The following is a 25119-nucleotide window of genomic DNA, read 5'->3' as shown; positions in this document are numbered from 1 at the left end:
CTAGATATAATTGAAAAAAAAATCTTGGCAAGTGTGCGTCCGGATAATAGAGAGATCCGGATAAGGGGAGGCCGGATAAAAGAGGTTGGACTGTACTTCGAGCTGCCTTCATGTGTTCGGTGCATTCAAGGAATTAATCCTCCTGGGTACCCATTACACATTACCTGGGTTAAGTGTAGCACAATGTGGGTAAATTTCTTGCTGAAGGAAAACATGCCATGACTTTGATTCGAACACACCCCTCTGATTGAAAGTCGAGTCATAACCCCTAGACCTTTAACTTAAATTAAGTTAGTATTGTGTTCCTTGAGGTCAGTCATAAGGATAAATGTGTAGCCATGACCTTGGCCCTGTCTTTGGCTTCAGACGTCTAGACCATGGTCTTATGACCAGTTTTATAAAGAGTTACACAGACCTGCCAACCAGTACGTTTGAGCCGTATTTAGTACGTTTTTGCAACCAAAAACAGGCAGTACGTTTTTTCTTTGAAAAATACGTTTTTTGTAAAAAAAAATCGTCATTTATTGAGAAAAATAATCTCTGTATGTCTCTATTTCATAAAACGTACACAAATATGGTTATTAGATCAATGTAATTTCAGGTATTTTTTTTTTTTTTCAATCATTTTGTTAAAACCAGGATGAAGATATACACATGTTTTAATGTTTGTTTTTTCATCTGCAAGAGCAGTGCGCATTTTAGCTTGCATGCAGCTTGAGTGTCGCGATGAGCGAGTGCACCAAGGATTTTATTATGAAATACACTTTTTTTTGGGAAAAATACATTTTTTTAAATCACAAAATACAGTTTTTCATTCCCAGAGATTGGCAGGTCTGGTTACAACTACGGTAACTTTGCCATTATGGCAACTACCATGGAAACCTTGATTGTGATCTGCTGTTTAGCCCTGCTACCATGGTAGACAGTTGTCATTATGGCAAATTAACATCAGTTGGAAATCTTTTATGAAACAGGCTCTTGGTCTTCGGCATTATCCTCAAGAATTTCGAGGATTTTTGGCCTTGGACGTGTAGTACTTGGCCTTGTCTTCTGCTTCCCTCCCCTGCCTGCACTGCAAAGCACTGAATTTAATTTCTAGCAGAGCCGATTGATATTGCATATTTGGGTATTAGGTTATCAGCTGTAATACCTTGATCATTGTTCCTCATGAGTAATTGTTGAACAATGTTCATACATGTAATAACATGATCATAACATTCAGTTCTAGTATAGCGAATATTGCATACCGTTTGTGACCTACCACCCCAAACCACCAATAAGTCACCAGGTAAGGTTTTCTGCCAATAGCCAAAATAGTAATTTAGTCTCCAAATCAAAAAATTAAAAAATAGCTTATCTGAAAGAGCAATTCTTCTTCTTTATAATGTGAAAATTTGAAGTCGTGAAGTTGAATAAAAGAAAAGATACAAGAGTTTCTTGGACCCTACTTTTTCAGACTGCTTGGAAGTTTCACTGAGATTACACAGTATGCACATCTCATGCTTGAGTGAACCCCAAACTTCAAACTTGTTTTCTCCCTATTTTTTAAGCTCTTGCTGAATTTCCTCTGCATTCAATCAAGTACTTGTAATGGTAATTGTTGGTCAATTTTAACATATTATATATCATTTTAAAGCTTAGGAAATGAATTTTCAAGCTCAATAAAAATCGAAATATTCATTTTTGTCGACTTATTGTTGGTTTTGGTATGGCAGGTGACATTTAATGTCATGGTGTGCTTCCAAAGGGACCTTCGAAGCTTAATCAGAGAACAGGTGAAATAAATGTGAACCAAAATTGTTTAGGTTTGGCACTCTTTTGACACTGCCCATTGGACCTTGTTGATTGGATGTGGGAATTGTGTATGGATAATGGGTGCTCTATTGACCAGAAGAATGTTGCATGGTGGTGAGTAGATTCACTTTGTGTTCTGCCACAAAGATCAATTATGGAATGTATTTTGTCTTGTTTTCAGGAGAATGAACGACTGTTTGGTGAGGTCAAGACACTCCAAGGAGGCAACAAAGAAAACGAGGCAAGGATGTTCAAAGAGAACCAGAGACTGCAAACGGAAGTCGGCAACCTAAGGTATGTTTCGTTACTACAACCTTTTACCGACCTTTTGTTTTAATGCCTCCACCTGCGAAATTATATGTGTGCAGAAGGCATTATTTAAGGCTGGCTGTTGGGATCACTGATGACTATCTATCTTGTTTTGCTCTTGTGATAATTTAATGTGCGTTGTCTTGAAACTTATATTGCCTCTGCCAATGATGTTGCCAATGATGTTGACACTCTTGTCAAAGGGATCAAGTTTATATTCGTAATTGGTGTTATTGTTAATGATTATTGGTATTATTTATATTATTATGTTTGGCATCTCATGTGCCTGGGGGGCACTATAACTGCCTCTCCTCTACACGGGAGGATTAGAACCCTCAATCTTTCACTTTTCTTTCTATAAAGAGAGCTGATGGAGATGAAAGACAGAGCATTGAGGAACAAAGGCATCATCACAGGCGATAGAATACAGCAAGAGATAGCTGCAGGGAATACAGCTGTACTGGGAGCAGGAAAGATAGCGGAATTACAGGCAGAGATCAAAGAACATGAGGTATGCAAGTGGATGATGATGATGATAATGACAATCATTGATGATGAAGATGGTGGTGATGAAAATGATGATGATGGTGATGATGGTGATGATGGTGATGATAGTGATGATGGTGATCGTGATTGTGATGATGGTGATTGTGATGATGATGATGATGATCATTGTGATAATAATGATGGTAGTGGACTAGTGGTGGTTATGATGATGATGATGGTGATGGTGATGATGATGATGATGATGATGATGATGATGATGATGATGATGATGATGATGATGATGATGATGATGATGATGATGATGATGATGATGATGATGATGATGATGATGATGAGGATGATGATGATGATGATGATGATGATGATGATGATGATGATGATGATGATGAAGATGATGATAATGATGATGATGGAAATGTTAGTGTGAGAAACTTGAATTGATGCAAGTGTCTAGTCTGCGCCAACATAACAGCATCAAACTGACATTTTGTTTTAGTTTCCATAGCAATAGGGGCATGTGCTCTGATGGTTGTGGATATTATATATGATTAATTTTGCAATTAGGCTAGAAGGGTGACCAATAGTTGACAATTGTCTGATGGTTTCCATCTCATTTGAAATATCGATACAACTGATGATAATCTGGTGAATTTTGAAGGTTTGCGTGATAAAACAGATAACGTAGAAGAGGCTTATGGTTCACCATGTCGTTAGTCAGTGTAATGACTGTTTGGGATGGACTGAAAGGATGTTGATGAGAAATGAAAATGGACCACACTGAGTTGGAATTGAAAGAGAAAGACATATCTGAGAGTTAAGAGCGAACTTTGTGTGAGGTAAGGTTAAGTCCTTGAGATGAGATGTGATGATTTGGAGCAAAAGAGTTGAGAAGTCTTGGCAGCAATGGGTAGATAAGATGACAAGTCTCTGGAGACGTTCCTGGCTAAAGTCAGGATAGTCTGCCTTTTGGCAATTAATCAATAAGAACGACGTCTCTCAGCGGATTATAGAAGACAGTTACAGTAAAAAAGTCGACTGTGAGGATGTCTGCTTCTCAAATAGGCTCACATTCAAATGTGACAAAGCACCTCAAATGTGATGTCAATCATACATGTGTGAGGTCCCATTCATGAAATTCTGTGTGCAGTGTATGTTTCCCTAGTCTGAGCAGAATCTAGTAAATTTCTTATCATCCTTGTTATTCTGAAGTCCTCCTGCACACATGCACTAAGTAGATTCATTATCATCAAGACAGTATCTTCCTAATACTCTGAGAGTGCTTTGTCCAATCCCATCCATTGAAGATATACTGTACAGTCCTGATCAGGGAAAAATTGCGCGGTGCTTGAGACGATTTGGCCTCCGAACTGCTCATAAGAGCACACAGAAAAAAAAAGAGTCCTGGAAAATCCTCATTCACTGCGATGTTCAAGCTTCTCTAATGTTGCAGATTTAGGCAGTACTTTAGGTTGTATAAAGTAGCCCCACCCCCAAAATTAAAACATGACTGATCACGTTAAACTTACCTACGCGCTACCTGTTGTAATGTGTTAATTCATGTATTATTCATGTACATATTCAGCCATTCATGTGTAGTGCATTGGCCCTTTATATAGCAACCTCATCCGTTCCTTTCCTGTATAATGAAATGGCGCCATCTTGTGGGCGAAGTTTTTTGTGTCCCGCGCACGCCCGCCACACACTTGATGCATTTTGGGCACGTGCACGACGTTTACTGTAATAGCATTTCCATGTGATGTGTGTTGCTGACTGCTTCGTGCACCAGAAGGAAATGACGGAAAGAGCCAGTGATGTGTGTCTGCCGCGGCCCAGCATGACAAGAAAAGATATTCACCAACACTTCCAGTTGTACTTAATTGAACGATTGATTGTGTCTTTATCATGGGATGGCACAGGTATGTGAAGCTACATTAAGAGCGGATGCTAGACAGTTGACCCAGGAGAAGAAAGAACTTGAAGACCACATTGAGCAGCTAGTCAGAGAGAAGACTAGGCAACAGGAAAGACTGAATTCTATGAGAGATGGCAAAAATATTGAATTCAAGGTAAGTGATATTTGTAGCAAGTATGTACGTTGAAAGTGTGTTGTGTCCCCCCCCCCGCCCTCTTAGTTCAGACAGTTATAAAGCCCTAATACTATGAGAGATAGCAAACATATTGAATTTTTCACCCTATCTCTGCTAGGCAGACAGTTTTGTTTCCCACATGTTGAAGAAACTGGTTCTGGTACTGAAATTATATTGTTTGAAGTAAATTTTCTGAAGCTAATAGTAAGAATAGATGTATTAGGAGCCCCATTTATGAAAAAGCAGCAAATACAGCTGAATCTACTTTAGCGAACACCTGTACAGAGAGACTACCTGTCTGTAAAGACCAAAAGTTTTTGTTTCCCTTGTATGGTATTCCTCATTATACAAATAGCGAATAGGCTATTGTGCGAGATTTCGCATAAGGTGAAAGAAAGATGCTCTATTCAATGAGGTGTTAGCTGAGTCGAATAGAGTGTCTCTTTCTTTCACTGAATGCAAAATGTCGCATCATTGCACGAATAAGAATATTCGCTATTTGTGTTGTACAATGACTCTGAATTTAGCAAAAATACGAACATTAATCGTTTTTTCCTATGTAAAACTATGAAAATAAGAAAGAAAATTTTGAAAGCGAAAGGAAAATCCTTTCAAACGCGCATCTGATCTGCAGCAGCAATGCGCATTTCAGCCAGTAAGCCATACACGTATTGCATGCACATTTACTAAGCGCATTACGTTGAATCATAAAAAACCCCAAAACATTTATTTTTTCAGGAGTTGCAGATGAAGTACGAGCGTGAGATGGAATCCCTTCAGAAGAAAGTTAGATGGTACACTGAGAATCAAGAACTCTTGGACAGGGATGCAGCGGCTCTCAAGGAGAAAGATGATCAGATAGCGGAATTGAAAGAACAACTTAAGAGTGGTCCTAATAAGGTAGAAAAAATTACTTCATTCTTCATGTACTCTTTCTATATCGGAGCAATAGTTTGTGGTATTTAAAAAATTCAGTGCCACATTTTCATTCAGATTCATTCATTTATTGATGTATCTTTGAAAAATTTACCCTCCACTGGTAATACATACATTAAGATACAATATTGATGTGAAAGTACATTGTATTAACATTTGAGACATATCAGACATTGAAAGAAATATGAATAAAAATGAACATATTACATGCTGTCGTTTCCAATGCCAGCCTTTTATCAATTGTGTTAGCAGTATAAGAGCTGGGAGACACTGATTGAAATATCTGTTGTGATATTGTTATTGACCATTGTGACAGGTTACATGTAGGTTTGGAAAAGCCATTTGAGATATGCAGGATCATGAATAACTGACCTAAGCACAATAATATATTTTTTTTGACCGATGAGATGTCAATTCACCTTTTATTTGCCTGCCATATAAAAATGAAATACCATGATATTAGACCTTGAAGTGAATTTAGAGGTGTTATGTTTTGCACATGATCTAATGTTTTAAATAATGCATTCCTTTTTACCCTGCAGCCAAACAGTAAGAATATGGAGGCCCAAAGGAGAGCCAAAGAAAGAGCAGCTGATGCTAAGAAAATACAAGATCTAGAAAGACAGGTATGTGGCATCATTCCAGATTACATATTAAGAAGTTCTCCAGGATAGGTGGTTTCCCTAAAGGCGCTTAGTAACAGGATTCAAAATCAAAATTCAGCTGGTAATTTAATCATATTTGTAATCCTTTAGGTCAGACAGGAAAAGGTATAGCTTTATAAGTCAAGTAGTCAGTGTTTCATCAAGATATATATGATGTAGGGATAAGGGCACCACCATGGTATTTATAATTTTTCTGTCTGGCCTGGTGGGTGTTTCATAAAGCTGTTCGTAAGTTAAGAGCGACTTTAAGAACGACTGGTGATCCTTTCTTGTGGTAAATGGTATATTCATTGGCGATGGTTAAGCGCGAAAGAAAGGTTCACCAGTCGTTCTTAAAGTCGCTCTTAACTTACGAACAGCTTTATGAAACGGCCCCCTGGTCTCCTTATCCCGCATGCCATTGGACTTGGCCACACCCACTCTACCCACTGGGTGCTCTCAGACACGATATGTCCCAAACCTTGCTTGTTTGTTGCAATTTTAGATTGTGGGTGTCTTCAATTTGGTCTATGAAGTTCAGGTATTGTTGATTATAGACTAAGAATAAAATTCCTCTCATTCCACCATCTTAATTCATCCCATGCTGGTTAATCACATGTGGACAGGTCCGAGAAATGAACGACATCATCAGAAGGCGACACCCGAACTCACTGCCTGCCCTCATCTACGCTGCTGCCTCCACCTCATCTCCACTCCCTGCTGAGGGCAAAGGCCAGAGGTCAACTGAAGGTCAACCAAGGTCAATAACCTTTTTGGAAGACAAGGTCAAGAGGTTGGAGAAGGAATTGGAAGGGAAGGAGGAGGGCAACAAGAGAGGTCTTCGGGTTGTTGAGCAAAAGTACAATGCAATGAAGGTATGAGATAATAACATTTCACTTTCGCCACTCCCTGGGGATCAATCCAACAAGGATTTTCTAACTTTCTTTACTTTGCTTAAGCATCCTACCTGGTTCCCTTTAACACCTGGGTGGATAGTTGCAACATTTGGGAATCAAACATATGACCCTCTGAATTCAATAGAAGAGTCGGAACCACTACACTATGATGCTTCCACAATGGAGATTGCGTTGCGTCAAGTTTGTGTTTTGCAATGTAAATATAACATAGCTTCTGGAGTTTGGTGCAAGTTGTCACTCGACACTAGTTTCGGATTGAAGTAAAAAGTACTGCCACATTTGGATGATGATAATATTACAAGATTATTAAAACAAGGAAATTTAATTCCTGCGGTTACTTTAAGTCACCCTGGAGAGTAGCTTGTGATTTTCCTGGATATATGTGCTTGTGAACAAAGCTCAGTCCTGTAAACATGGACAAATGTTTTTTGTTTTTTTTCCCAAATCCACCCCTCCCCCACAAAAAAAAGTCTGTATAAAGATAGGTGTGAAGTTGGCATCCTTAGATATTACTTTTTTCTTGTGCTTATGAATATTTTACTCAAACATTGCAGAATAAATAAGATAAGATATTTTTTGCTTCCTTTGATCACTGCAATTCAGAAGTAACATCAGCTGCTTGATCTTGGCAATGATAAGAGTCTAACAGTAATTGAAATCTATCTTAAATTTTGTGAATCAGGTGAGATATGAAGACAGGATCAACTCTCTAGAGTCACAAGTAGAGCAGTACGAGACTGGTAGACAATCCCAGACCCGTCCCCACACCAGTGTGACAGCACTGCAGAAGGAGCTGGACGGCATTAGAGAACGGAACAAGAACCAGCTCCTGGAGCTGGAGAAGGAAAACAAGGAGCTTAAGAAACGATTGTCCAAGGCAGTGACATCAGGAATGAGTGGAGGAGATGGGAATGGAAAGGATGGACGGATAGGAAGAGGATTGAGTGAGAAGGAACTCCAAGGAAAGCTCTCTCAGCTGGCTTTGTAAGTCTTTCTCTATTTCAATGGATGTTTGACAATCATGAATTCATGAAATTGAATTGTTGACCAACAGCGTTGATGAAAATAAAGAGCTATTTGAATATTTTATTTTTGATTTTCTTTTGACTTTTTTCTTTGATCGCAAACAGAGAGCTTGGTGCTAAAGACAAGGAGCTTGAGCTACTAAAAGCTACAGTCGACAGATTGATGGAAGAAAGATTCCATGCAATGAATGCTGCAGAGAGTAGCAAAGGTATGTCATAATAAAAGTGTAAGTAATAGGAAAAATAGGAAAATAGAAAGTGCTTTTGTATTCGTTTTCACTTGCAAACAAATAACAAATAACAGTGCAGCTACATGTATATAGAATTTGCATTCAGCTGAAATGGTGACAAATTATGAATAACAATCTGAATGTGTAAGTTGATGCTGCAATGTTTCAATACGATGCACCCATCATTATCATCGGAACTAAGACAAAATGAATGGAGAATTTGATCAGTTTTTCCTTCAATTTTAATTAAAGAAGAATTACTAAGGCCCGAATTCATAAAGATAGTATTTAAAACCATCAGTTGGACCCATGGTTTATGCAGATTTCCTGTATGAATTACGCTTATTTACCGCGTATATTAGAAAACGTTCAATACTGATGCGCGCTTTTGTCACACTGCGCCAAATTGACGCCTGTTGCCGTGGTTATCCACGCTATTTTATTCATGAGTCCACTGTTTTGAATGAACAATGAGTCCACTCTTCAAACATTGGACTCATGAATAAAAGCATATTTAACCATGGCAACATGCGTCAATTTGGCGCACTGTGACAAAAGCGCGCCTCAGCATTGGACATTTTCAAATATACGTGGTACATGTAAATAAGTGTAATTTACATGTATACAGAAAATCTGCATAAACCATGGGTTCAACTGATGGCTTTTAAAACCACCTTCGTGAATTCGGGCCTAAGGGTTTGAAATATACATTTATTCCCCATGATGTGTAATACAAAAGAAACATTTTCAGGAAATCTGAGAACAAAGACACATACTTCATATTGGCACAGAGGAAGATAATCTCTTATTTAAGTTCAAAAGTCAAAGAGGTCCGTGTTTACATGAAAAGGACTTGCCGTTGCAATAAATGAAGAACCATTTGATAAATCATATTCAAACTTTACTCAGGTATGCATATGGGAGGGATAATAATCTGATAGTAATCTGATCTTATTGTGGGGTCACAAGGTCACAGGTCATAGAGGTCATCGCTTATTTCCCCCAATATCTTATAGAATAAATAAAAAAATAAGGAAATTGGTTCATGAATGCATAGGAAATAGATGATTTGATAATTTTAGGAGTTGTATTTCAGTTAAAAAAATTGTGAAGACACAATTTTCTATGATATATTGCATATTTGACTAATATGTCTGAAAATATCTCATTCATTCAATAAATAAGCAACTGTTAAAAAAGATGAATAGATAAATAAATTATATTGTTATTTATAGAGTGCATTTTACAAGAGTTTCAAAGAGCTTAAAAGGCAACAACTTCGAACTTGTCTCGTTTGCATACGTGAGGGACAATAATCTATCTAGTCAATATGTGAGCATCATCATCTGGTACGGGATGAAGGCGCGGGCCTGTAACTCCCGGTCGCTTCTTGTAGGATTTATATTGCTGAAAAGTACTACTTCATGAGCTTGCGTGAGGAGTCATGGAAGCTCAAATTGCTTATTTTGCTTATTTTGCTTATTTCATCTTCATGCAGATATTATTTTAACACAATTTACCCCACAATAATAAAATGGTATATACAATTGGATTACATTTCTCTAGGTAAAACTAAGAAGTTAAAGAGACAAGGAAGTAAATCAGAGGTGGTGGAGGAATCGACCAAGCCGTACATTCCAGAAAACTTCACTGGATCTCATATATCAGATGTTCTGATGGAGAATGAGAGACTAAAACATCAGGTAGGAAACTCCTCATATAAATAGGTTCCCAAGATTTCCATGATAAGGAAAACAATGTTCTCAGAATGTGAGAAGAACATAAGATTAAAAAAAAAAAAACAATTTTTCTGGTTCCCAAAATTGAATTTCCTCACACTTCAATTAATCAAATGTAAAGCAAATTCTAATTTGGCCAATCTATGCATCAATAAAGCATATGCTGATCAAACCCATTTACAGCGGTTAGCTATTGTTTGTCTAGCTTTGTCTGCATACTACTGTAGTGTGTGTATGATATAAAAATTTGTGGTTCTTAAAGATTTGGTAACATGCTCCACAGCCAATCAAAATTAAGGATTCATTCAGAGTTGCCATTGGATGGCAAAGTTACCAGAATAGTAAAAGTTTATGCAACAGGGCCCGGGAGAAAATAAAAACAGATGAAGATTCATGTACAGTCTTTTCCTTTTAACATTTTCCCTTTAACCCCACCCCTATTCTGTGCAATGTTCAAGCTGGATGATGTAACCTTAGAGATGGAACAGCAGAGGGTCCACCTTCATGCCGTGCTGGCCGAAGCGGAGGGCGCCACCAGACAGGCAAGAGAGAGAGCTACCGAAGAGATGTCATCGTTAAGATCGCATCATCAGATGGAGATTGAGAGGATGAAAGCCGAGAGAGCGTTGATGGTGGGAGATTCCAAGATGGCGAGGTTGAATAGTCAGGTGGAGACACATCAGGTTAGTGGTCTCCATCAAGAGAATTGCTTTAGATAAATCAACCTTCCATAAGCCAACAGTTAGTTGTCTAAATTGAAGCAATTCTCCAGACCAGAATATGCAAACATGTGTTATTTACATTTTTAAGTGGAATCTTTCCTATCATGCCAAACAGATTTCTTTGGTTCTGATAGATTTCACTCAGGCAGATTCACATGTAGTTCAAAAGCTATTTTGTGATTGTTATTTCATGTAGTTATTAGAAATATAATGATAAACATATAATGTATATAGCAGACCTGCCAACCAGTACGTTTTAGCCGTATTTAGTACGTTTTTGCAACCAAAATACGGCAGTACGTTTTTTCTTTGAAAAATATGTTTTTTGTAAAAAAAAAAATATATATATTTTTTTACTAAATCGTAATTTATTGAGAAAAATAATCTCTTAATATGTCTATTTCATAAAACGTACACAATTATGGTTATTAGATCAATGTAATTTCAGGTAACTTATTTTTTTTCAATCATTTTGTTAAAACCAGGGTAAAGATATACACATGTTTTAATGTTGTTTTTTTTTCATCTGCAAGAGCAGTGCGCATTTTAGCTTGCATGCAGCTTGAGCGCCGCGATGAGCGAGTGCACCAAACATTTAATTATGAAATACACTTTTTATGGGAAAAATACATTTTTTTTAATCACAGAATACAGTTTTTCATTCCCAGAGGTTGGCAGGTCTGATATAGCCCTATCTACATGTATGTAGAAGTTTATATTCTGAAGTGCAAATAAAAAAATAAAAGGATAAGAGACAAATTTATCGAACACATGATACCTGTTTGTATGCAACATACTGAGTTATAATAAAACAAGCTACACAATGTGAGATGGTATGACGTGTTGCTTGTATGCTTGTGAACTCACACATGCTCTTGTATGGAACTTTGTTTGAATTGTGAGATACCACCATGTTTAATGGAAGAGATGTTTCCATTTAAAGAATATTGACCCAGTTTGTTTCAATTATTGCACATAGTATATTAAATTTATCCAGTTAGATGGTGTTGGTTATAGTATGAAAAGGTTGGTCATTTCATGGAATAGCTCACCTGAGAGTATTGCTGTAATGTGAAGGTCTCTTTCAAATTAGACATGCAGCATAATACTACCGTACTTTGGCAAAAGGAAGCAAGTTACAAAAGTATCATTTGTTTTAAATGAGCAACTGTGTTCGTCATTTACATAGGCGTCAACGCAGTTGAACAGCATATTTTCTTCAATATCTTTCCATAGAACGATTGTTTCTTCCCCAAATTTTGCCTGAACATGCAACATACAAAGGGTGTTTCAGAAACAACAATAACTCAAATTTGACTGATGTGTCACTTGCTTCCTTTTGCCAAAGTTTGGCAGAATACTTGGTAACAGAAAGATGCACACATTAATGTTCCCCCCAACACTCCCTTCTCCTCACCCCCCCCCCATACCCCAACCCCACAGGTGATGGTAAGAGAGCTACAAGACCAGCTGAGCGAGGCTCGTCTGGAGATAGACCGTCTCCAGGCCTCCAGGGTGAGGGAGCGTGTGATGGAGACGCAGGTGGATCAACTGAGGGTGGAGCTACGAGAGGCTAAGGAGAACCACACACCGGTAAGTTGAAACCCTTAATATCTTTCTTTGATAGATGGGGAGGGGAAAAAAATATGGAATTGGGGAAGAACACAAGAATTTCACAGGAAAAACTCATGCCATTAAAATTGAATGATGAAGAGTGGATAAAAAATCATGAAAATCAGAGCAAAGTTCAACAACAGCGGAAAATCTGCTGATCGAACATGTTCACATTTTGTATGTGTTTGCCAAGCTTTATCTGTTCGCTTTATTGCTGTGCATTTACAGAAACCGATATTCAGATTTTCACTATTTACAATTGCTTTATCTACATGTATTGTAGATTCACGTGGGACTTGGTCTTAAGAAAACCAAAGAATGCAGAATTTGAAATTTAGAGAATAGGAAATCAGGGACTTTAAATTAATGGTTTCAAGATAAATGCCAGTTGTGGCAATGATTTCAAAATGAGTTCGTACAGAATCCAATAAAGTGACCACTTTAGTGTCAGTATGTATTGAATAAAAATGTATGCCAAAGGATTTTGAAAAAATTATGTAATTGCTGAAAAATCTGCAAAAAAAATTATGATATTCAAGCAATTCGTTTTTTTTTTCAAGCGTTAGTAATACACTGTCATACATGTGTTTGTCTGTGTTGGCAATCTCCAGTATGATCGTTTTTCAGCTTAAATTTCATGATTTCACAAAGTTCAGTTTCTGTAAATGTACCCGGTCTAGATCTATAATGATATAGTGACAATTAACCTTGAGTTCACTAATTTTCTCATGAAATAATTGTTAATTGCATCTACTTTAATTTATCTTGAACTGTAATGATCTATCTCTTTTCTCTTTAATCTCACACCTTTCTTCCCTCTCTACTTTTCTACCCTGCAATTCATCTAATTTTATGTATGTCGTTATCTTACAGGAGATGAAGCATTTTGAAGCACTGCAAGCCAAGATAGTAGCATTGGAAAGCAGGTACTTTCATATTGTGATTTGATCTGTGTTTGTTTTTCATTGATTATTCATCCTCTCCATTCATTGACAAAAGCAGGTTTACAGGTATGGTTTACTTGTCAGTCATAAAATACACATCCTCCAAACGACTTGCATTAAAAAAGAATAAGAAAAAAATGAATAAAGACACCCCTTACTAGCCATGAGGTTAAGGATAATATATTTATGCATATGAATGAATACATAAATTTAACAATTACTTTGTTGTATTGGGCACATCACATCTTGAACTTCACATGTCTATGCATTGAAGCAAATTATTTAAGAAATACTTGTTATTTTTGTCTTTGATACTCCAAGAGCAAGATAATGCAAAGCATAATCACAAATCAAGTTGAAATGAGTTCAATAATGAGGCTGTAGTGTGTTCCAGTTCATTAAAAAGAAAAGAAAGAGTGATATTAACTGATTTTATGACCAGGGGCCCGTAACACAAAGATTAGCAATGACCGTAGAACAATTTTCTACAATTGATTCCATTGACTACAATGTACAATCATTCGTAAAAATCAAGCGTACGATTAATTGCTAACCTTTGTGTTACGGGACCCAGGATGATAGCAGAGATGTTGTAATGGTGTACAAGTGCTAGAGTGTATATGAAAGCAGATTATCATTATGATTATTTTCTACATATCAATAAACGACAAGAAGATTACTTGTATGTCATAATCTGTGTCTTTCCTAGACATATCCAACGTGACAAAGACCTACAACTCTTGGTGGAGAGAGCTACTCACAGTGCTACTTCAGAGAAGGACCAAGAGATCTTGACTCTCAAAGGGCTTGTTGCATCCAAGAACATGGAGATTCAGAGGTTCCGAGTTGAGCTGGAGGCCATCCTAGAGGTTCTTAGAGAGCTTCAACGACAAGGTGTAGTTCTTCCTTTAGACAGCCAGTCAGTCCACTCTATGTTATGACACATGTACGGTAATCCTTAGGTTTAGCGTATAGCTAGAGTCTATCTTAGAGGTTCTTAGAGAGCTTCAAAGACAAGGTGTAGTTCTTCCTTTAGACAGCCAGTCAGTCCACTCTATGTTATGACATATGTAGGGTAATCCTTAGGTTTAGGGTATAGCTAGAGTCTATCTTAGAGGTTCTTAGAGAGCTTCAAAGACAAGGTGTAGTTCTTCCGTTAGACAGCCAGTCGGTCCACTCTATGTGATGACACACGTAGGGCTATCTTCAGGATTAGAGTAGGTCCAACTAAAGAACTTCAAAGACATGGTGTTGTTCATTTGTTAGAGTGCCAGTCGGTCCACTCTATGTTATGACACATGCAGGCAATCCAGAGGTTTAGTGGGGTATCCTAGAGGTTCTTACAGAGTTTCAAAGACAGGGTGTAGTTCTTTCGTTAGACAGCTAGTTGGTCCACTCATTGTTATGGCACAAGTAGGGCAATCCTGAGATTCATGTCAGGCACCACTAGAGATTCATAGAGAACTTCAAAGACAGGGTCTCATGCTTTAAGACAGCTAGTAAGTCCACTCTATGTGATGACACATGTAAGGCTATCTTCAGACTTAGAGTAGGCACACCTAAAGAACTTTAAAGATATGGTGTTGTTGGTCTTCCGTTAGACAGCCAGTCAGTCCACTCTATGTTATGACATATGTAGGGCAATCCAGTGGTTCAGGGATGCCATCCTAGAGGTTCTTAGAGAATTTAAAAGACAAAGGGTCATTCTGCTGTTAGACATCCTGTCAATCCACTTCATGCTATGACACATGAAGGGTAATCTAAAGGTACAAGGAGGAGATGTACAGTAGGCCATTCGAGAGATTCTTAGAAAGCTTTAAAGACAGGGATTTGTTCTGCCATTGGACAGCCAGTCAGTCCACTCTATGATATGACACATGTATGGCAAACTTGAAGTTTAGAGGGGTCATTAGCAAAATGACCTTTAAAAAACAATCAATTTTTAAGGATTTATTATGGGGGAAAAAAATACTGGGAAACTAAGTTAGCACAAAAAAGGTTACAAATCGCACATAACTTACAAAGAGTGTTGTGATACTCCACCCATACCTATTTAAGAAACTTGAAGATATTTTATGCAATCAGGCCAAGGTGTAGTTAATTGATATCTGGCATGAATATTAATTTCTTGAAATGCTTGTGCAGTGAGATACAGCTGGGCTAAAACCAGGGCAATAATGATCACATTTAGTGCCTCGATAACTTTGCAGAGTGGATATCATATGCAAGTGTCCGGTGAATTACATTATTTTTATTAATAATAATAATGATAGTCACTTTTTGTATAGCGCATTAACACATAAAAAACATGTCTCTATGCGCTTTAGAATATACATGTAAAGGAAAGGAAGAGATGTGTTAGTGAGTTCACTTTGTTGAGGTTAGGTACAATTTAGACAAGTCGGTTTTAAGGGCTGTTTTGAAATTGTTAACTGAATCGATTGTTTTCAGGGAATTTGGGAGTTTATTACATAAAAATCTTACACATGAAATCTTAAACAATGCCTTGTGTATAACAACTGAAATCTTGCTTTGTAACCAAACCTTTGTCTTTTGAATGATTATCTCTTTCCTTTTTCCCTCATACGTTTGTTCTGTACGAAGTGCAATTATTGTTATTCCATCAATGTTTTAATAACTCTAATTTATTTGAAAATATTCGGAATTCATAACATAGAATTCCTTGTACATTTGTTCTGTAAATAAAATTGATATTTCTATAATTAATAATAGTAATTTCTTGCTTGTCTTTAATATCCATTATGTTGAGTATATCTTAAAAAAGTAATGAATCAGTGACCATTAGGTTATTAGAAATGGTAAGACAGTATTGTCTTTATCATTATTCATATTTAGAAGAATATAGGTACATGTACCTTAGCTTTAGTCAGATATATTAGACCACGTAATTTGTTTTTTCAACTTGGAAGGAGAAATTTGAATCAGGAGAGGTCTATAACAAGTTTTGCGTAATTTGGTCTAAAAAATTACTTCAACTTGAATGAACTATTGACTTATAAAAGGTCTACTTGTGCAAGTTTAGTGGTACATATTTTTTGCAATTGCCAACTTTCCTTTGAATGTCCTACAGATACTTTGAAAATACACTAACACTTCCATCATCATTATCATCATCATCATCACCATCATCACAACCATTATCATCATCATCATTTATTACCATCATTTCATCATCGTCATCATCATCATCCCACTATTCTCCTTCTCTCCCTCTTCCTATCTTTTCTCTCTCATACAATTACATTACAACTCTCTTTTTGGGGGTGTCTTATTCTCTAAATCAATTTCTCTTTTTTCCACTCCTGTCCCATTCTTTGTTTCTATAATCCCCATCCATCTCTGATGGCTGTCATCGCTCCTATTCTCAAAAGAGGTTTAAATTGTACTGTTGCACAAAACTGTGGATTAAGCAGTTTTCTTGTATTATCATGCTTCCCTTTGAGCACCCTTTGCCAAAAGCGTGTATACATTTTAATAATTTGATTTTTCTTAGTGTATGCAATGAAATATGCACAATTACCGGTATGTAAAAAAATCTGCTCAGTCCATGGTTTTGTACAATTGAATTCTTTTTCGAGAATAAGGGCCAAAATTGAAGTGCTTTAGAAGTCTGGGGCCCGTTTCTCAACACATGGACAAGTTAGTCATATCTTTATCCACCAACCACGGAGTTAGTTCCAATCTTACTAAACCTGTTTCTCGAAAGGTTTCCTAACTAGAATACCTTGATATCGATACTATCGGTAAAAAGAGCAGACGAGACGTAGCCTTAGTCACAAAATAGCACAATTTTCAAAAAGAAAAATTATGACAAAATTGCAAATATTATGATGAATTGGGAAATAAATCTTTTCAAAATAATAGCACAGGTGAATTATGCATCATACATACTTAGACCATGAAGACTGGAGCATTCAATTGCAGAGAAAATTAAATTATGAATAATTCATTTCATGACTAAAAAATCACTTGTGGACGTTGAGATGGGTTCCCCCGGGATACCCAATTTTAATAGTTTACGAAAGTAAACCATAACGGTTTTCTTTGTAAAATGATGATAATTATACGGACTTTTACGATTTTAAACGTCATCAAAATATAGATTAACGAAACATTTTTAATCATTGATACCGAAAGATACGATATTAGACAAATTATATGCATAAATTAGAGATAGAATTCATCCAACTGTTAATAGGGGTCTGAAAACAACAAATACGAGTTCAGTTATGGATGGCCTGACGTGGTAGAATCTTTATCGATTAAATCATTTTACTATTTCAAAATGAATGGTTTTTATAGTTTCTTTGTATTACAATTATCATTGAATGCATTAACCCACTTGTTTTGTGATGTAATTTCAACCTCTATGATTGATTACGTAAGATTATAATTTTAAAATTTCTAGGCACTTTCGCATGTCATAGTCTACCCACGTGATGCCACTACGTCATTAAGAAAGAAGTTATGACAGGTTCGGAGGTGTCATAAATATTTAGTGAGGTTGTTGTACCCGATCTTGGTAAAGAGGGCTTCGTGAAACGGTTAGCGGACAAGTAGCTCACTATCTCCGAATTAGTCAAGAAGTTAGACGTATGACGGTGTTGAGAAACGGGCCCCTGATGTTGTAACCACTATATTAGAGAGAGAGAGAGAGGGGAGGAGATGCACATGTGCTAAACTCTAAGAGGCTGACAATGAATGAATGAATGTCGACTGGAGCCATTTTAAAAGTTTGATACATCTTTATCACAACGGTCCATGTAAAAGAACGTGCCAACACCAATAAGAAAGAAACAATTAAATATCATGCTGCAAAATTCAAGACCATAGATTAGTCTTTGCAATGAAAACAAACTGACATTGCTGATCATTGTAAGGTACTAAAACGTACAACTACTTGGTAGGTATTTGAAGGCATAATGATCACAAAGATCACTTTGAAACTTAACGGAAACAAAATGACATGAAATAATTACATCTGACATGTAGTTTCACAGACATGGGCCCTGTATCACAACGCTTTGTGATTGATCATGGTATTCATTTCTGCAGTTAATTTGAAATGGTTATTGTGTGTGATCGATCATGAAAATCAGCCCCACAATCAATAAGCCTGTTCACGGTTGTAAACTGCGCACGAGCAGAAAAAGGTCATTGGAGACGACCATGAAGGTGGCTTTCAAATTCACCAACAGGCATTTGTGATTTGATGATTATTCATGTATTCCTTTCAAAATATTTATCACATCCAAGCTGAAGAGTAATAAATAGAGCCTTCATAATCACTGGTATTTGACAGTAGCCTAAACAATAGTCAAATGTGCCAAAGGCAGACAATAAAACAGATTTCCAAACTTTATCCCTGATGTACTATTCTAGTCACCTGGTCTATACAATGCCTTTTGTTCTTAGAATTTGAATACTCTACCGGTAAATCTTACGCAACATCTACATTTGAAAATGATAGTGCTTATCCTTATGAAAAATCACAAAGGTCATTTGAGAAAAGTTAATCATGAGCTAACCGTGAACTGGCTTATTACTGTGCTTCGTGTAACAGGGCCCTGAACTACCATTTCCTTTCTTTCTTTCACTGTCATGTTTGTAACGCAAACATTTCTGAGGTTGAATCAACCAGAGTTTGACCTACATGTAGCATCTCATATCAAAATTACAAACTTCAGGTTCTTGAGTATTATAACATGTATGTTCCACATTGCATTTCATGTTAGATCTGCAGTAATGTGCCTTATTATAACGTAATGCCGAACTTTTGTAACTTATTATTGCAATTCACTGTATATTAACACATTAATTTGCATTGAAACTCATGGATTTTCTTTTTAATCTTCAAGAAAATGTGGAAAATCCCAAAGCATGCTTGGTGTGAATGACTGGAAATAAATCCATGGACACAATACTAGAAGCCTTGTTGCTTTGCAAAGCCTCTACTACCATTATTAAAGAGAAAATACATTATTACGGTTGTATAGATAATACGTACAATTACACAAAAATGTGTTCGTTGCACGCTAAGGATTAACATTGCAATTATCTGTTGTGGTAAAATTTGTATGTGGGTTTAAAAATCATTTTATAATCATTTCACAATCACTGATACTCTAGTATTACACTTGATCTATGGTAAAGCGAGAGTTTTTGTTACAAAGAAAAGTTATTCTCTTTAAATTAAATGAAACAAATTTAAACATACATTTCAACGTAACGCAGATGTTATCATCTTCAATATAATGAAACACAAAATTCAGGGGTAAATAAATCATCAACCTTGTCACCATTTGCCAAGAACCAAAACTGAACATCGGCGATCATTCAATTTGATTTTCAAGGAAATTACCATGTTATCAATGCACTTTAGAAATCTCAACATACAAGTCGTCTTTGATTTAGCCCTGGTTTTACAGATGGTCATGGAACTAGAAATCCAAGTGATTCTTGGTATGTCCAGCTACTCCAAGAGATTGATTTATCAGATTTAATACTTAGACTACCAAACAAAATGTCGGTCATAACTCACCGTCATTGTGAGCTCAATTGACTTGAATTTTATATCTTATTTTTAAAATTATGCTTATCCATCAACAATTTCTTGTTTTAGTCTACATTTGATAGCGCTTGTGGCATTTCTTGTAAACTCGCTTTGTATTCTGGTCATATAGTAAGCCACAGCCTTCACGGTTAGAGGGCGCTTCTCTCAAAAGAACCACTTTATGCAGGCTGGTGATTCATTGCATACAAAGAAATAGCTAACCCAGCGTACAACCATACGCCACCTAACATTAAACATTGCATATAATAATAATAATATTGACTTTTCGATTAATAAGAAGTTTGTACATTTACAACCTTATGATACAAATATTCCAAGCAATAAAGATGAATATAAGTTCTTTGCAGATAAAATAGTTTGTACAATATCAAATAAGAATAAAGCTTGCACCGGGCAAGTTGCGTGATTCAAATAAGCAAAAATATAAAACAAAACTACATACTACTCTAGTCCTTTACATAAAAAACTTCCCTTCTACAAATAAAGGTTTCAATAATTGACAATCTTCATTATTTTCAATAGAAACTATATACCAATCTTTATTGCCGTGCATGAGAAAGAAAAAAGCGTATGCCATAATACATGGCATGGCTTACTAAAATGGTGTAGGTTGAAATAAAACAAAATGTTTGCAAAGTTATTTTAGTATGTCAAATACTCTTTATATAAAAACCCCCTGTAAACTGAAGCATTGATCTACATCATCTCTGCTAAACATTCAGAGTAACATATTGTAGAATCATAGGCGATGATGTAGTTATCGTCTTTATTACACTATAATGATGCAAAATCAATTTGAACAGAGGTAATGACATGCACAATAAGATGAAATATGTTTGTTCACTTCGGATTATTACTATGTCTAGCGACAAACGTACGAATAGAGACATTCTCTTGCATATTATTACACACTGATTCTGTTAATTTATACACATTGCTTTTTGGTATGGTATAGATCCCCTTACTATACACTGGAAGACAAGCCTTCTGTACAAGCGGTTACCATGGAAACTATACTAAATAATCAATTTCATCATAGAACTATGATAATGGTCAGTATAAAAGAGGGATCATTTGTCAAACTCTCCTCATAGAATAAAGGTCAGTTATATGAGATAATGCCATCGTGTTTTTCACTGTGGTCATTTGTCAAAATATTACCTACGTATTTTATTGCTGACATGATGGGTCTTTTTAGCAAATTGGAGAGTTTATTTTGGATTTTCTATGATTGAAGTACATATAATTTTATTATTTAAAACTAATATGGATCGCCTATTACTTTTGTAAATTAGGAAATACATGTATCATCACTTTCTCTTGCTATAATTTCTGTCGAGTTCAAATAGAATGCACTTGGGCAGTTCCCTAAAATAATCTACCTTCTTTAAATTCCAACCCTCAGTTTTCCATATACAGTTGTGCTCAAAAGTTAGAAACTCCACCACAATATGCACTCCTTCATGCTTAGTAATGAATGTAGACAACAACACTACAATGTTCGGTGAGCCCAGAGAAACATACTTTCTTGAATGTAACATTTTATCACCCCACTTCATGATTAAATATCTAAAACATGGCAGAACTTGAACACTTTTAAATATATTCATTTTTCGGTGGGGTTCACTAACTTTTGAGCACCACTGTACTTCAGTTTAAGAAAAACTCAAGCCATGGTGATCTAAGGGCATCACACATTTTCATATGAAGCCCAAAGCGAGGACACATCATTTCAATAATTTTCCACAGAAAGTACTTGCTTTTTTTCGAATTGCCCAGTAGATTGTAGTAAACAGTAGATCAAATTCAATGATGTTATAATTTCAAGTTGTTTACCTTCAACGAAACTGTTCTGATCAGGAAAAAGAAATACATGTACATACCGTTCTTCTATAAAACTAGAATAGAACATACAGTAACATTTATTGAAATAACCAACTAAATTTGAAAAGCCTGTTGTAGTATTCCTCTCGGATAAATCAATAAAATCAAAACATCAAAAGTAAGTTCCCCCTAAAGAACCCCATCAGATCGTCCAGTATAACAAATCATTTGTTAAGTCATGGATACCTCTAATTTTCGAGAATCTGATTTCTAACAACCCTAGCTATATCCCATGCTTGGTTTGAACTTGAATAATTTGTTAGACTGGCAAATTTGATGGGGTTCTTTAGGGGGAACTTAATTTTGATGTTGTGTTTAGTATTTGGAAACAGAACTTTTAAATAGACTTCCTCTAAAGAGACTCATTAGACTTTGAAAGGTTATCTATGATGTTCTCATTAAAATAATAAATAGTTTCTTTGATGACTGTTCTCACAATTTAATTGAAATCATTGAAGATTGCTGGATGAAAGTGTTCGATGTTTCCAAATTTCATTGCCTTTCATAATTTTGATAATGGAGAGAGTTCCAAGCAAATGGTAAAATATGTTTTTAGTATGCAACCAGAGAACGAGTAAGTAATGCCATTAATAATGTCTTTTCAATGCCATTTTTTCCAATAATTAGCAAGTGTTTTCCCATTATAATTCTGATCATATTGAGGACTAATCTTATTAGGCGATAAATACATGTAATGGAAAACACTTTGTTAGAATTTCATATTCTTTCAAACCTATCATGGCTTCTAGCCTCTTGTATAGAAATGAGAGAGTTCTGTGCTTTCAGGGGTTTAATATAAGTCTTTATTTCCCTCAGCACTTTGAATCTGGGAAGATGTAACAGCATATTAAGCAGTATCTTCCTACCCCAACAATCATAAGGAAACTTCCAAGTCGTCTTTATGGTCTTCTTGGTCTCTTGGAAGCATTATTTATTGTGGACCATTTTTTACAACAGCCTCGTATGGTGATTTTAAGAACATATTGTAGTTGTTCCTGCTCGCTTCTCCTTGATGGTTTTGTAAGTGATTCAGTGTAGACAGAAAGGCATAACCACACTGGTCGCACATCTATGGCCGAGCCACCATCTTGTTCTTTGAAGTATGCTTTTCGAGATGGTGAACAAATCCTCTCACACTTGGCCTTTGATTTAACTGGACCTGGTTGTAACCTCTGAACATGAATGCACAACTGAAAGTCCTTTTGATGTACTGGTGACCCCAACAAGCAGCTGTATCTGAATCTAATGAATGCTTCTGTATCTACCTGCCATAATACGCAAGTATCGTCGTGCTTCATATAAACAATTCAATATCAATCGTCGTTTCATCATAATCACTTTATTGTCTCCTTGTATTCAGTACTGTAAAAGAATAGATATCAATCACTCAGTCTCTTCCAAGCAGAGTAGTTGGTTTCAATTTAAACACCATTCCTACTCTGAATATAAAAAATAACTTTTCATCTCTCTTGATTCCTTTTGCAAAATCTAAAGACAACAGAGACTCTGGTTCATTGCTATTACCGCAATATGCTTCGGCCAAGATCGTAATCTCCTATTCAAAAGTGCAGTCATGAAGATTCATAGCTATCGTGGAAGCTGATGACAGTAGCATCCATGTAGCATGCTCATCTGCTTCAGATTTCTGGTGGTCTCAGTTCGTAGCATCAATACACGAACAGCAAAACAATATTCCGTCTCTTTCGAACCACGAACCTACGAGGTCCATGTTCAAACCAAGTCGTTTCCGCTAGTACGTGGTCTATTAATCAAACTGAGCTAACGATTGTAGTTCTTGGCTACCGTGGCTAGAGTAGCATTTGGATGACTAACAATCATTAAATAAAATGTTTTGTTCTAGTCTCTGGGTCATGCTAGAGGTTCAACCATCTGCATAGATTGCCTACCATTGATGTTTGGAGGGTAGGTAGTGGTTGGGATGTATTTATGCTCTATCACCGGCTTGCTGTTCCGTCGCTTGTTGTTGCAGCGGAACGCGAAGCGTAGTTCCGACATCATTTCACCACATAACGATTTCTGGATAAGGAAAAAGAATGGGATATGATTTAACATTGCTAGTTTGAAAGTAAACAATAAAGCAACATAAAAAATGACTACTACTAAGAACGAAAGAGAATTGACCTTACCACATTTATTGCTATATCTAGGTTAAAATGGTGTTGTAGCTGAAGCAGAAAGATATCTAGGGTCTTTGCCTGAAGGTGCTGTTCAAAATATTTTCAAGGTATTCTTATCGAAGAGTTAATTCACTAAATGAGTGAGAGTGATAACTTCATTTTCTGTTTCAATTCAATCATAGAGATACAGTGACACGATCATTCAATGTATGAAATATGGTTTAGACCAGGAAGCAAAGTCCTTGTTGAGTTATGTTCTGGAGAGCTTTGCATCAATACTTGTTGTTTGACAAGTTGTTGGTTCTGACATTTACTTTATTTTGATTGGCTAAGAAACACAGATGCATGACGTTAATAATGACAACTGTTGGATAAAACAAGACTTTCTTTGTCAGCTGAAACTTCTGTCACATTTTTTCCTGAAACACTTGCATGAATTTTATCCCTCAGAAGTATCACATGAGAATGTCAGCAGATGATTCGGTGTTTTTCTTACCCTATCAATCAAAGCATTCTGCCTTGATTTCCAGATGAACTCTGCGAAGGCTGCTATAAGACCACACACCAGGCCTGTAATCAGAACCAGGAAGATTCCTCCAATGTTCTTGAGACCCAGTGAGTTGGCTTCGTCACTCTGACCAGTGTTCTTATGGCACTGGTCCGTCCTCCACCACTTGTTCTTCAGCTCTAGGAGGATGTCCTCTTCTTGAAGCTGCAAGATGGATTTGGTAATCTCGTCTCGATAAACAGAACCTGAAGAAAAAGATCAAAGAGGTTCATTTTATTGAACAGTTCTTTCTTAACATCCAAGAGAATATACTCCTGTTGAGGCATACCACAGGATGTTTATCAGAAAACTTCAATTTTTAATTCACCTTTTTTCTAATAACCTTACATTGTCCTCCTGAAGCTGTCGAATCTCATTGGTGTTATTGTGTTTACAAGGATAGGAATGATGGATGAATGGAAAAATCCATCACATATGTCAATTTGTTTTATTCAATTTACTTGCTAAGATATGTGTTCACATCCAT

General features: G+C 36.4%; 2 protein-coding genes across 3 annotated transcripts in view; one reads left to right on the top strand and one right to left on the bottom strand.

Moving 5' to 3' along the window:
- The window catches only part of LOC129258919 (centrosomal protein of 162 kDa-like), a 35887-nt gene extending 18604 nt beyond the window's left edge, over positions 1 to 17283 (top strand). For both annotated transcript variants that reach the window (XM_064098524.1, XM_064098523.1), the window contains exons 19-31: positions 1976 to 2088; positions 2467 to 2614; positions 4527 to 4676; positions 5436 to 5597; positions 6176 to 6259; positions 6904 to 7152; positions 7877 to 8178; positions 8325 to 8428; positions 10016 to 10152; positions 10647 to 10871; positions 12354 to 12503; positions 13398 to 13450; positions 14178 to 17283. In XM_064098524.1, coding sequence (XP_063954594.1) covers positions 1976 to 2088; positions 2467 to 2614; positions 4527 to 4676; positions 5436 to 5597; positions 6176 to 6259; positions 6904 to 7152; positions 7877 to 8178; positions 8325 to 8428; positions 10016 to 10152; positions 10647 to 10871; positions 12354 to 12503; positions 13398 to 13450; positions 14178 to 14409 — 2109 coding nt within the window. In that variant the 3' untranslated portion in view covers positions 14410 to 17283. The remainder of the gene's footprint in view (positions 1 to 1975; positions 2089 to 2466; positions 2615 to 4526; positions 4677 to 5435; positions 5598 to 6175; positions 6260 to 6903; positions 7153 to 7876; positions 8179 to 8324; positions 8429 to 10015; positions 10153 to 10646; positions 10872 to 12353; positions 12504 to 13397; positions 13451 to 14177) is intronic.
- A 931-nt stretch (positions 17284 to 18214) lies between these two features.
- LOC129259435 (glutamate receptor ionotropic, kainate 2-like) overlaps positions 18215 to 25119 on the bottom strand; it is a 28045-nt gene continuing 21140 nt past the window's right edge. Inside the window, exons 12-14 of the mRNA XM_064099022.1 lie at positions 24582 to 24838; positions 19036 to 23984; positions 18215 to 18605 (exon numbers count right to left, since the gene is read on the bottom strand). Of these exons, the coding sequence (XP_063955092.1) occupies positions 23817 to 23984; positions 24582 to 24838 (425 nt within the window). The 3' untranslated portion in view covers positions 18215 to 18605; positions 19036 to 23816. The remainder of the gene's footprint in view (positions 18606 to 19035; positions 23985 to 24581; positions 24839 to 25119) is intronic.

Source organism: Lytechinus pictus, chromosome 4 (genome assembly GCF_037042905.1).
Source record: "Lytechinus pictus isolate F3 Inbred chromosome 4, Lp3.0, whole genome shotgun sequence".
In the NCBI taxonomy this organism is placed as follows: Eukaryota; Metazoa; Echinodermata; class Echinoidea; order Temnopleuroida; family Toxopneustidae; genus Lytechinus; species Lytechinus pictus.
Note: the sequence above shows the minus strand (reverse complement) of the source record. Positions and strands in the feature narration are given on the sequence as shown.